At 39.4% G+C, this 13,965-nt stretch overlaps 1 protein-coding gene across 2 annotated transcripts in view; it reads right to left on the bottom strand.

Moving 5' to 3' along the window:
• Positions 1–11,218, bottom strand: part of STK4 (serine/threonine kinase 4) — an 84,389-nt gene extending 73,171 nt beyond the window's left edge. The window contains exons 1-3 of one of the 2 annotated variants that reach the window (XM_039864422.1): positions 11,064–11,218; positions 6,018–6,098; positions 115–243 (exon numbers count right to left, since the gene is read on the bottom strand). In XM_039864422.1, coding sequence (XP_039720356.1) covers positions 115–243; positions 6,018–6,098; positions 11,064–11,098 — 245 coding nt within the window. In that variant the 5' untranslated portion in view covers positions 11,099–11,218. Of the gene's footprint in view, positions 1–114; positions 244–1,729; positions 1,989–2,031; positions 3,307–6,017; positions 6,099–11,063 lie in introns of those variants that run through there. The other variant, XM_039864423.1, reaches the window with a different exon arrangement.
• Positions 11,219–13,965: the final 2,747 nt, after the last annotated feature.

Here is a 13,965-nt window from a genome sequence, read left to right as displayed (position 1 = left end):
ATGGTGATTCCACTAAACTCTCCCTTCTGCAAAATATCTAAGTCAATGCAACTCTAAACAATCACAGTCGATTCAAAACCATGTTCTCTCCAAAGTAACATCACACGCCTTTACCTGTCACATTGCTGCATTATAGAGATCTCTTTGATTATCTCCTGCAGGTCAGATTCCACAGGAACTTGCTTAATGGCCACAATCTGACCCGTCTCTTTATGAATAGCTTTGTATACGCTGCCATAGGACCTATCATTGGAGGAAGGAGAACATTTAACATTTATTAAAGTCAAAGCAAGCCAAGAGATACAAAGTGGTAAAACACAAGCAACTCACAGTTCTAATTTACATCCCATATATACTTGCAAAACTGAGATAGCTAAAGTACTTTGGAAAAGATGTCATTAAGAGAACTACCACAAAATGGCATCTTAAAAACATCATATTTAAATTTTACTGAATGTGTTAGTATGAAATAAAAATGATTATAGTAGCTACCATAAATTGCATGCCTGATGTCTGACAGAAACTGTGCATCATCTCAGTTCATTCTTCCTAAAAACAATGAAGGAGCCATTATCCCTATTTCACAAGTAAATGTGAAAAGACTCAGAAGTCACATGACTTGCCCAAGGGTCACAAAAGATAAGTGGGCAGTCCAGGATTTTAAACCAGGTGCATCTGAATATATGCATCTCTCCACATATATACTGGGGCACAAAAGTAGAGGTCTGTTTTTTGTGCTTACTCTAGTACCACAAGGTATTTTAGTCCTTGCTCCTCTTACTTACGATAATGCTTAAAATATCATGGAAACAAATTAAAAATCTAAGCTCCTGCAAATGCTAGTATCAAATGAACAGAGCACATATGAATGAATTCCTTTTGCCTTTTACTTCATCTTCCCTTAAGTTTATTATCAAAATAAATAAAAGGTACATGTAGCCAATCAATTTGGGACATTAGATTTAGAATCTAAAGACCTAGAATTTGGTATTTAGATTCTGCCACCACTACAGATTAGCTATCGCTGAGACCCTGCTGTGCCTCTATTTTCTCATCTGTAAAACGACAATACAAACTGCTTTGCAAGACAATTGTGATGGTAAAGGAGATATCATCATCTTTTACAGACTATCTTAATTGAAACCTGGATGGCTGTCAGTTAAATAAAATGAGTGAACTATCTTTCATGTTTCTCAAACACACCTGTTTCTTCATACTGTTTTGGTGAGGAAAGATTTAAAATAACAGTGCCACTTAATATATCAAAGTAGCTGGGTACTCTTGCTACCAAATAATGCTCAAGAATCATTGCAATGTGAAAATTAACATAAAATTTTTTTGAAGTCTATTCAGAGCACATAAAAATTTCCATTCCATCAGAATCTCTTACATTGGTAAAATAGTGTAATGATCCTTATATATTACAGAAACCTTTTTTCTCGCCAGAGAAGGGCAACCACTGACCATGTGTGAAGACCCAACCACTTCCCCTTCTTCCTTCCTAAGATAACCCTCTGATTTGTTAGGGTGGCGAGCACTGGGTCCTAGGGGAAAAAGCATGGATGGAGGTCTAAGCCAGCCACAGTGTTCCTATTTCCTTTCGCCAGTGACTGAACTCACCGTAAGCGTATGACGTAGCACTGGCCAATGAAATTTGGGGGGAATTCTGCTGCAGGGTTTTTAGGAAAGACTTTCTTCCCAGATAACAGCACACAGGAAACATTTTTACCTGCCATTTCCTTTCCTCTTTCGGTTACTATCATGTGAGGCATGATGCTTGAAACTAATGCAGCCATCTTGAGACTATGAGAATAACATAAATGCTAAACCATTATCAAGCCATTTAACCATATGGAGTTTCTCGCCCCATATTTATTATTAGTCATTAAATGCCCATATTGGTTAGTCACCATTAGTTGGGTATTATGTGACTTTCATCCAGTTATTCCTGATATACTCCCATATGTGTGAAAATGTCTTTATTTCACCTTCACACATACTCCCGTATGTGTGAAAATGTCTTTATTTCACCTTCATTCTTGAATGAATTTTGCTGGACATAGAATTCTTCTTTGACAACAACGTTCCCCAGCATGTTTTTCTGCAGTTTTCCAGCTTCTATTGTTGCTCAAATGTAAGCTATCATCAGATTATCATTTTTCATAGGTAATCTCTTTTTGCAGCTTGTAAAATTTCCATTTTATCCTTAACATTCTACTTTACTATAATTTAACAAGGAGTTGATTTATTTGGCACTTCATAAACATCTTCGATCTGAAGGCACATGTCTTCAAGTCTGGAAAATCCTTAGCATTATTATCTCTTTATCTCTATCTTTTCTAATATCTCCTTCTAGAATTCCTATTGGACCTTTATTGAACCTCCCCAATCCATGTTGTTTTCCTGGTTTCCAATACCAATTTCTCTGTCCTTTATTTTGTGATTGGTCTCATTTCTATCTTTCAATTCACAAATTCTCTTCTCGGCTTGTCTACTTTACTGTTTACCTATTTATCCAGCTTTTAGAACTTCAATAATTGTAGTTTTCATTGTTAAGATTCCCAACTTTTTATTTTTCATGGGGCTAAGTGTTAATACTAATAATCTGATGTTCTTCTTTTAAGGATGTTATTCCCTCCTTTTATCTTTTTGAAAATGATAAACACAAATGTTAAATTCCTTTTCAGACTGCTCCATTATTTCTACTTCCTTGGGTGTGAATTTTCCCATTTGTTAGGTCTGCTGATTATCTTATGACAGATTTCCTTGTATAGGTTTCCTTTTATCTTGAATGATTTTCCTTTACATAATGCTCACTATCAAGAGCATTCCATGGCATCACAATGGTTTCATGGTTCCCTCAGCCCAGTCTTTCAGGCTGTACAATTTAAACCAGATCTCATATGAGGAGTTTAGGGGTTTTGCCCCTCAAGATAAAATACCTGAATGCAGTCCAGGCCCAGTTCCTACTGTCAGACCAGCACTTCTCCTTTTTTCCCAGGCCCCAGTTACATGATACTTCCTTGTGATGATCAGGCAAATTTATTTCAGCTTAGTTCATAGATGGAGAACCTTGTTCTAGCCCATGACTTCACGTAGGAAGCCCGCCTGCAATCTCCTGACAAGGACAGGCATATTTTACTCTCATCTTACTATAATACATAACTTTTCTATCTCTGGTCCACAGCTGGCTATGTAGCCTTACATTTAAAAAATTAATTTTCACTCATTAGTCTTATGTATTTGAAATGGAAAGGAGAGGTCTCTACATGTACTCACTCAACAATCTTGACCAGAACACTCTCCATGCCTCCTTATACTATCCCGACAGCAAGAGCTCATATGAGCATGATTCATGATTCTACGTACTGTGCTTACAGTAATCGAGGAAGGATTTAGGTTTCAGTAATTGTGTTCACTTACAGGTAAGTCCCTTAAGACCTAATTCCCTACAATAAAAACTAAGTGACTCAATGAATGTTAACTGGCAGAGAGCAAAGATGTTAGGGAAGTAGGTGTTTCCCACAGGCCATGCAAGGCGAGAATCAATGTAGAAAAATAGAAATAATACAGTATCTGAGGGCAAATTTTCCAGGTGCTAGTCTTAACATTACCACTCTCTAGTTATGAAACCATGGGCAAGAGATTTTTGTTATCATTCTACAATAAAAATTTAAATGAGTCTTCAATGTGTAAAACTTTAAGTAGAATAGAAGAGAAAAGATACTAGGCCCTAATTCTAAACACTTTCCAAGTGCTGTCCAGTCATCCTGGTCTGGAGCTTTGGCTCCACTGTTCCACAGATCCACACAATTTCCTTAAAATGCAGAATGACTGAAGAAGTTTGTGTTTAGAAAGTAAGTGCAGTTAAGGTCTTCCTCCAGGATTCTGCTAGTTAAATGAGGTTTGTTCAGGTTCATTCAGCCATGATGACAGAAATCTAAGCATCTGTGGTATCTTTTAAACGAACAATGTGGCGATAACATGGGAAGAAAGGGCTGAAGTGTTGTTTTCTCCCTGGTAATATCTTCATAGGGAAATTTCCGTAGATGAAGATATCCACTGATCTAAAATACAATTAGAAATAATCATAATTAGCTTAGTTTTTCCTTATATTATATTCCTGACAGTCTGTAGTTTTCTTTTGATATTCCCTAATCCCAATCAACCCAGAGCTCCCTTCAAGAACACCTAAATAAACTTGAAGACTTAAGATTTAACTTTTATTTGACATGAAAACATCCGAAAAATGCTTCAGTTGATACAGTTAAAAATAAAATAAGTTGCCACTTACTGAGCACTTACTGTGTGCCAAGTAAGTATGTTATACCTCCATCATCTCATGTAATACTCAACAGAACCCTATTAGGGAGATACTAATATCCCTACTTATAGCTGAGGATTATGAAGCTTCAAAATTTTAAGCAATTTGCTCAAGCTCACTCACTTATTATGACTAATAAACAGTTGACCATGCAGGTCTGTCTGACTTAAGAATCTATGCCTTATTACGAAACACACGTTCATTAAAAAATTAAAGTCAGATAGTCAGTTATGTCTACCACTCTTTATCTTATTCAGAGCATAACCTGTGAACAGTGTTAGATTAAGGGCCTTAGACTCATTTCCTTGAGGATAATAACAAAGATGCTAAGCTAAAGCTTGAAATGGCAGGCAAGAGATGTAGAGGGACTGTCATTTTCTCATACCTTTAATGATGCCAAGTCAGCTTGCTGTCTTCAGTCTAATCTTGCACTTGTCTTTAAGCAGCGCAGATGGTGTCATCTTTTACTTCCCTTCTCTGCTGGATTTCTTGCTTGATTCCATAGAGTATTTTTCCAACTTACAAAAAGATGATGACTAATGTTTTTTCCAAGGAAGCAATCCATGAAAAACCTATTCTATGTAATCCAGGATTGGGTTTAACATTGTTATTGATCTATATTTGGCATAAATGACATTAAACCCCAAAATAATCTAATGACATATAAGACCTGATTTTAGAGAGCATACAGTAAATATACAATAGACATTTTTTAAAGTTAATATACTAGGCCTTCTCTTAAACCAGAAGTACTCCCAAGAGACTAAAAAAAAAACCACACAGACACTTCCTTATTATGCGAACTATCTCTGAAGGATACATAAAAACTGCTATACTGGCTGCCTCTGAGTAGCTAAGAGGTAGAGATAGGGAGCAGATTTTTTTCATTATAAACACTTTTATGCCTTTTGAATTTTAAATATGAATTGATTATCTACTCAAAAATTCACAACAAAACTTAAGAAAGGATGTCCCTAATTATTTTAATGTCCCAGTATAGAGTATAAATAAACACACAAGGATTAAATTAAAAAGATATGTAAAAGCACAAAAAATTATGATGTAATCTTTATTGTATCAGAAAAGTCAATGATGGCCACTAGCTATTACATAATATCATTTAACCAGTATTTTTATCAACTCATTCACAAATCTATGTTTCAAGAAGTCTACTTATTCCCAATCTGGGATTTTGGATCTCTTAGGAAGCTAGGAAGGTAGTAATAGTCCCTGATTTATTTACTATATTTCACAATATTGCACTAACTAAAATGCTGAATTCTATTTTTTTATTGAAACACTTATTGCATATCAATCAAAAGCCACCTACTACAAATAAAAATGTCCGATTAATAAAAAAATGTTTACATGAAGTATAAACTAGGTAGTGCTGTCTATTAAATAGAAAAAAATCATGCAAATCATGGATTCTACAAGAGAAAAAAAATAGATGTCCTTGGTGCTAAAAAGACCAGTCACTAAATCTGTCTATATTAGTGACTGAGAGGGAAGAGAAAAAGGACATTTCAAACTGTAAATTTACCTCCCACCCCACCCAGAGATGATATGCAATATTCCCCCTTTTTCTCCTTAGGTTTGCAAATTATTGCCATGAAAAAGGTTCATATGCTTCTGATATTGGGCTGGAAAAAACTGGGGCCTACTGGTCCACATCTATTTTCTGTACACTCACCCTTCTCCAAGTTTCTCTAAGACATCAAACACTTCTTCTGGTTGTTTAGTTAAACTATCTTCATCCAACTTTTTCAGCTGCCTGTGAATGAAGAAATGTAAACAAGAAATACATTTTACTTGCTAGCAACTAGAACACAAAATATATTGTTTATTTTAAAATGAGCATCTCAGGAAGTTCTCTACAAAATCTTCCCTAGTAAACAACAAGGGTAAGCTAAGAGACTTTTAAGGGAAACTGATGGGCTGTCCCATGGAAGTATTACATGCGTCCTGAGTCACCCTGATAGGCAAAATCAGAACCAGACGGTGGAGAGCTACCAAGAGGCAAACTTCAGTTCAACAGGTGTAAGAAATTTCTAACAATAAAAAGTAGTTCTAAAATGGTTTAGACTGCCTTAAGAAGTCCTTAGTTCCCCATCACTGGAGAATTTAAACAGAAAGTGAATCGTCATGTGGCTGAAAAGCTGTAGAGTGGATTCAAGCATTAGATATAACCTGTAAAATCCATTTAAATCTTGAGATTCAGTGAATTAAAATGGTATAACTGTCTCTTTGGAAAAGAGGTTTAATGTAAGGTTAACTATGAATTGAAACATGATCTTAGACTGGAGGCCAAGGAAGACACAGAAGACCCTTGCTCTCCATTAGCAAGGTTTGGTAATTTTGTCAAAACAGATTCTACAGGTATGAGAGAAACAGGAAGTGGAAAGTATATGCTTAGACTTGGATGATCAAAAGTGAAAAATAACTAGGCAGCTGGGAGTTTCAAACAATATTACAAAGACTCTTTCGGGAGCAGCCATATACCTCTGACTAGTCCCCCAAATCAAAGATATATGGCTGCTTACAACTTCTAGATAATTCAGATTTTTCTGATTATGCTAGATAACTGTAACAAGGTTATAAATTAACAATATTCTTTTTAAAATTCTGAGATCTTTGAAAATTATTTACGGGCTTAAAGGAGGAGCTTCCTAAGTAATATTTGTGGGTGTGTATCTTCTACACAATGGCTTCCTGAAACTATAAAGGACAACAAAGAAAAGAGAGCTCAGGAAACGGTGAAATATGGAAGTAGTCACACTGGAAATTTCTTTGTAAAGAAAACTAGCTGAACAATATCAATTTTACCAAAAAAAAAAAAAAAAGACTTGAATTTAAAAAACCCACACACTACACATACACAAATATGTACCTTCCTAGAGAAAACAAAACAGAAGACCCCCCCGAAAAAAACAATCAAATAAAACTTTTAAAACACATCAAATATACCTACCAATAAACACCGATCTCAAAAGGACAATCTTACAGAATTTTCTAAATATCAAAGGCTATGTACTAAAGATATGGAGAATTGCTCATGTCAATATTTCCCAGAACTTGAAAATTTACATAACAAAATGACCACGCTGACCTTTAAAAACCAAAAGGTCCTACAAATTAAATCCCAATGACATCATGAAAAACTCCCAGCTTCAAAACAAAAAGGGCTGAAATGAAATGCCTTTTAAACTTCAGAAGTGAAATTTCTGTGAACGCAGAAGTTAGAATGGACATCTCATAAATCAGGTATTTTCGGTGAAGCGCTGAGTTTATAACTATATAAACAATGGACAATACCTCATTCCTCAAGTATAATTAAAGTTTTATAAACAGCTTATATAAAGGAAGATCAAATGTGTTCCTTTGAAGTGTTGACTTTGTGGTTTACAAAAGCAAAACTCACTATTTCAATTACATGAAGACCACAGCATAACAAAGGAAACTGCCACTGCCATGAAACAGCTGCAAGCCTCTGATAATATTTTGACAAGTAGAACTTTATGACTGTTCAGATACTTCTTTAAAACAATCTAAGTGCTTTTTTGTGTTTTTGGTCTGGGCTTAAGGGATATTCAATGCTTTGGTGCCCGATAACCCAGAGGTAGTCAATAAATATTTGCTAAATGAACTAACAAATATACTAAGAGGAATCATACATCTTCATCAGCATTCTTTGAGTTTTCAAAATAAAACACAACTGCACCCTAAAAAGTATTATTAGACTCTCAACAAATGAGATTTCTATGGAAAATCTTTTGATAAGTAACCTAATGGTATTTTATACCATGAGTCTTCATGGTAGAAGCACTATAACCACAATACCCAGACTCTGATGATTCAACCCTCTCAGCTGGGACTTCCCCAGGTCCTGGGGAATTGCTTGTTCACAAACCAATAGGCCTGGACAACGCAGCCTCCATGGACCAAATACCGGCAGATATACCTCTCTCAAGGCAGATGGCCACGTGGATGGCTGGCATCCCAGAAATGTACTCTATACCTTCTGCTACACTATTATCTAATGGTAACTCACTTTTTAAAATTATAACCTCCTACATAAGCAAATAACTTTAATCTATCATCACTCACTTAGTCACACATAAATGTCAAACTTATGAACACAAAGAGCATTTCCTGCATTGGGGTTGCTATCCCTTGTTGGAAACATGTATCATCTAAGTTTCTGAAAAGACACCTGTATCTTTTTTTGGCTAAATCTCAAACTTCTTTCTCCCATTTTAGGACTCCTGTAAGGTTCATTTTATTTATGTATACTTAACCCTTTTTCCACACAGAATTTAATATGGGTTACAACAAACACATAAGATAAATTGATAAAGTTTCTTTAATGATAATAAAATTAATGTCTCCTACTCCCACAAATTCATATATTGAAGTCCTAACCGCCCCCCTCCAGTACTTCAGAATGTAACTGTATTTGGAGACGGGGCCTTTAAAGGGGTAATTAAGGTATAATGAGATCATATGGGTAGGTAGGCCCTAATATGATATGACTGGTGTCCTTATAAAAGGAGATGAGGACACAGACAGGTACGAAGGGAAAACAGTGTGAAGACATAGGAAGGAGACGGCCACCTACAAACCAAGGAGACAGGCCTCAAAAGAAACAACCCTGCTGACACCTTGATCTCAGAGTTCCAGTCTCTAGAATTGAGAGAAAATACATTTCTATTGCTTAAATCACCCGGTCTGTGAAACTGACAAGGCAGTTCTAACAAACTAATACGAATAATAATAAACCTAATCTGCTGCAAAGTAGGCAGTCCATTTGTTATAAAAGCACTAGTCATTTAAGAATTGGCCCTGCAACGCTCTTTTCTTGCACATTTAATACATTTTTAAAATCCACAGGCACAGGAATGAGTGTCAAAAAGCAAAAGCCTTACTCTTTTGCCCAAGATTAAACAACACAAGGCAAGGGTAGAAACAATACTCAGATGCTTAATCTTTGTTTTAATTACACCAAAACCTCAGAGACAAAATAAACGTATTTAAAAAAGAAATATAACCAGTGTACATACAAGGCCATGTGCAATAGGGGTACTTCCAGAGAGGCATCAGGGTGAGGCAGTTAAGAGCATGGACTTTGGACCACATGGCTTGGATTAAAATCCCCGTTTTGCCACTTACTAACTGTGGGACCTCCAGCAAATCACTAACCTTTCGGTGCCTCAGTTTTATTGCCTATAAAACAGAGATACAGACCACACACCACATCAAATGATTGTTATGAGGATCAATAGAGTCAATAAGCTGAATCACATGAAATTACCATTTTAATAGATTAAAAATGGTCAAAATATCAGCAATTTCATATGGTTCAACAGGAGAGATGGAAAGCATTGCGAACAGTGTCTGGCATTCAGTAAGTGCTGTATGAGTGTAATAATCATTCTTATTTCAGTCTGAGCACACCACAGTAGGGTGAATTATGAGTCCATCCCAACCAGCTATTTGCTTTCTGCAAGGCTTGTGCATTTCAAACAAACCCCAAGTGTGCAGCCCAGGCTGCCAATCCCTTCCCTTCACCGCTCTCTCCATTGCCCCACACTCCCACACGCTGAACACTTCCTACTTTAGTGCTCATTCTGCTGCAGGAAGTCAGAGGTCTCTGTGAAACAGAAGCTAACTATATTGCACCTCTGAGAAGCATGACTCCCCACCATCTCAAGTATCTTTTTTCCAGAAGTAGCAGAGTCATATAGACCTTACTGACATAGACCTCAGAGCACATCAATGATACAACTGCAACCAACCAGGATTTCAGACTTTCTAGGCTCATCAACCTCCCTGATTTTGACTTAAAACAATTCCAGGTAGCTGCAGGATCTGGAGTTGACATTCACAAAACAATAGAGGCCTGAAAAGGGCACAGTCTGGTCTAAGGACCCAGCCTAAAGCAAAGAAGAAAACACATATGTCTGTATCTCAACTCTCCTTGTCCTCAATTTGCCCATCTTGAAAATATTCTCATATTTCCTTATCTACCCTCCAGCGTGGAGTTCTGAAGGGCTGAGGATGTCAGGAAAACTGGGAAGACACTGCACATCGGGAATGAAAGGCTCCACCATCATCTTAGGGTAAGAACACTATTAAGAACATCTTCCTAAATGCTATTCTCCATGAACCCCATCCCTGCTAGACTTTCGCCCTTTCTCGGCACACCTTCAGCCTTAAGAGCAAAGATTTCCCTCTCAGCAGATCCTCCCGCCACTGCACCCGTCAGGTGGGACTCCCTCCCTCAGAAAGTCCACCCAGCCTTCCTCTCTGCTTGTCCAGATCCATCCCTTACACAGAGCCCTCATGGGTTCTCATCCTCTTTCAGCATTCCCCCTACCTCAGCCAGTCTCTTCTAAGACAGTCTTGCTCCAGTGGCCCCAGCCCTCAGCAGGTGCTCTAAGTTATCCTCGCGTTCCTCAGCAGCTACTCCCTTCACTGGTGTCCCCCATCCCCGAGGATGTCCTTCCATCCACACCAATTGGTCTCCCTACACAACGCCACGTTCATCTCCCTACGCGCGTGCCCCACTCTTGCAGGACCCCCACCCGCCGGAGGTCCCCCATTCAGCAGGTGCCCCATCAACTGGGTCACCTCGCCCCGCAGGTCCCTCCCCTCTGGAGGCTCACACACCGATGTCTCCCTCCGCCAGTTCCCGCCTACCCCTCCCTCACCCCTTTCCTATTAACCAGTGGCCCCTCACCGGCGCGGCGGGTTCCTGAGCTGCACCGTCTCCATGGCGCTGCCGGCAGCCGCCCAGACCTGCTCACTGCTTCATCCTCCCCCGGGACCTCCCTGTGCCGGCCCCGCAGACCCTCCCACACTTCCGCTTTCCGCCCATACCGGAAGCGGTGCGAGGCGCGGGGAGCTGGGCGGAGCCGCGAGGACCCGGCCTAGATCACATGGTGCCCGGCCTGCGTCACGTGGTGCACCGGGGTTGCGGACAGGAAAGTCTGGGGTCCAGTAGGATGCTACGCTGAGTGTGGTCAGCCAGGCTCGAGACTCGACGATGTTATCTGGTTGCGACGCTGTTTGCCCAAGACATTCGGTCCCCGGACCCGGAACCCACCTCTGCCGTGGTCCCGCCCCCCCCTTCTCAGAGGCAGGTGCTGAAGCGTCTTGAGAAGCGCCGGCTTGATAATAAGCAAAGTTCCACGCGATTCCTGGAAAGTGCTGCTCCAGGAACTCCTGGAGGTATTGGTGGTTTTCTCGCTGTATTAACTGAATTCTTATTCCAAATGGAGAGTGGGCCCCGCATACCCTCTCCTTGGATGTCACAGAGCATCAGCGGGCAAATTGCCCCACCCTCTTAACAGCCTCACCTATGAGTCAGTTTGCAGATTTTAAAAATAGCTAGTGTTTATTAAGTTCTTGCATGCACTTGCTTTCATTTATTACCTCATTTAATCCTTATATCAAGCCTGCAACATCTTCATTTTTATGTATCATTTAACATACAATGTTTACCACATTCACAGTACTTTACGAATATTAACCCATTTAATACTCCAAACAACTGTATAAGGTAAGTACGATTATTACTCTCATAAGACCACAGAGGTGAAGGTCATAGAGCCAACAGTATAGGTTTAACGATGTAAAGCCAGATCAGTCTGATTCTAGAGCCTGCACCACCAAACTGGACAACCACTGATGTGTACCCTCTGATTGGACATGAAAGTCAGAGCCCCAGTTCCAAGGATTGCCATTTGTAATTCTTCAGTTGCCACCGCCAACGAGTGTTAGGAAAAAGGCAGTTGCCACCCAGTTTACCTCTGTGACAGTTAAAGGAGAAAATTTACCCAGAGCAACCTTTCACTATTTTAATAGTCCTGCTTTTCCCAAAGATATGCTATACATGAAACTTAACACCTGAGCAACCATCTTTCAGGGCCACCCAGGTATGGCACCCCATATTCTAAAAACGGGATAGTGGAGCCATTCCTCTGACCCAGGAGGAAAACATTTACTGAGGATTTATTATGTGCCAGGCACAATCCTAGACTGTCATTTAATCCTTGAAACAACATTATGAAGAATTTTTATTCCCCGTTTACAGGTAAGGAAGCTGAGACTCACATATACACAGCTAACAAAGGTTTTACCCCAAGAGTGTCACTTTGTTCTATTAGAGATCTGTACAAATGGCAATGGGAGCTCTGAGGAAGTAAGATCAAGGAGAGCTTCTACAAAGTTCAGGAAGCCATTACAGGTCCCTCCTGCAAGAAGTCAATCCTCTGTCCTCTGAAATCTTCTAGCACTTTTCCTGTACTACTCTACTTTTTACCTTATGTTCAGGCTCTGCTGCCCATTGGATTTTTCCTCCTTGAAGGGTCATTCTGTGTCTGACCTGGCACTGTGCCCACACACTCATCCCTATAGATAAGTAAGTACTCAACATTTAAAATCAATGTCAGTTTACCAATACACAATGTCAGACACCCCTCCTTTGTCCCCTTCCCAGGACTTTTCCAGATGATGGACTGACATTAGCTTTAGAAGGTACATAATGTCATCTCCACTGTTCAGGGGGTACTTGTGTGGCATTCCACTTGTAATATGTTCAGTTGCAAGCAATTAAGAAAACATTTAAATGGTATTTGTTGTTGGTTAATTCTAGGATGATTCAGTGGCCAAAAATGTTAATGTCATCCTTCCCCTCCAGTCCTATTCAGCGTGTTGGCTTTTCATACTTGAGCATTTATTGCTTCAGTTACAAAATGACTACCACACCTCCAGGTATCATGTCCTTTACCCAACACTACCCAAAGTAGAAAGAGCACAAAAAAGTGTAGTTCAAAGTCCTGTACCTCTCCTCTTTTCAAGGAAGAAAAACTTTCCCTGTAAGTACCCCACAAACATCTTTTTATCTCATTGGTCAGATCAGGGTCACATACTCCTTGACCAATCACTGGCAAAAAAGAATGAGATTATTGTGGTTGGTAATGGCAATTCGAGAATGAGTGTACCTGTTAAGGATCCTGGTAGCTAGTTGGGCTCAAATTTATGAACAGAGCCTAGCAGCCATTGTTAACAGGGGCCTCTCATCCACGCTGTGGTTCCGGAAAAACCCACACTGAACTGCTGGCCTCCTGCACTGTGTTCTTGCTGATTGAGCAAACCCTTATAAAGGAGTTTCTGGGATCTAAATTCAACCAATAGGACTTTGACTTTACCAGTCTAATCAAGCTGTGCAGCTATAGCTTCCTTTGCCATCTTCACTGACTAATCAAAATATCTCTCTATTCTGACCAATCAGGACAGTGCTATTTGGACCAATCAAATTGTGAGACCGTGGAGTCCTTATTTGTATAGAAATGACCAGGGTCTGGCACTCTGCTCTGTGTAAGTCCAGTTCCCCGTTTCTAGGAGCACACTTTCCATTTTTTACAAAAGGCTGTGTTTCTCTGGCTAGAACTGTAACACCAGAGCTGATTCATACCAAGCCCATCTCACATGAAGCTGTTTCACAATTGAGTTGTTTTCACTGAAGTCCCCCCTTTGTTGCACCCCAAATGGTAGATTGCTGTTGGTGTTAATTGGCAGCAGACCTTCAGTTGACAGTTTAGAGACATCCCGAATAATGTCCTGGGCCAGGAGAATCT

Source organism: Pteropus medius, unplaced genomic scaffold (assembly GCF_902729225.1).
Source record: "Pteropus medius unplaced genomic scaffold, Ma_sr-lr_union100, whole genome shotgun sequence".
Classification (NCBI taxonomy): Eukaryota; Metazoa; Chordata; class Mammalia; order Chiroptera; family Pteropodidae; genus Pteropus; species Pteropus medius.
Note: the sequence above shows the minus strand (reverse complement) of the source record. Positions and strands in the feature narration are given on the sequence as shown.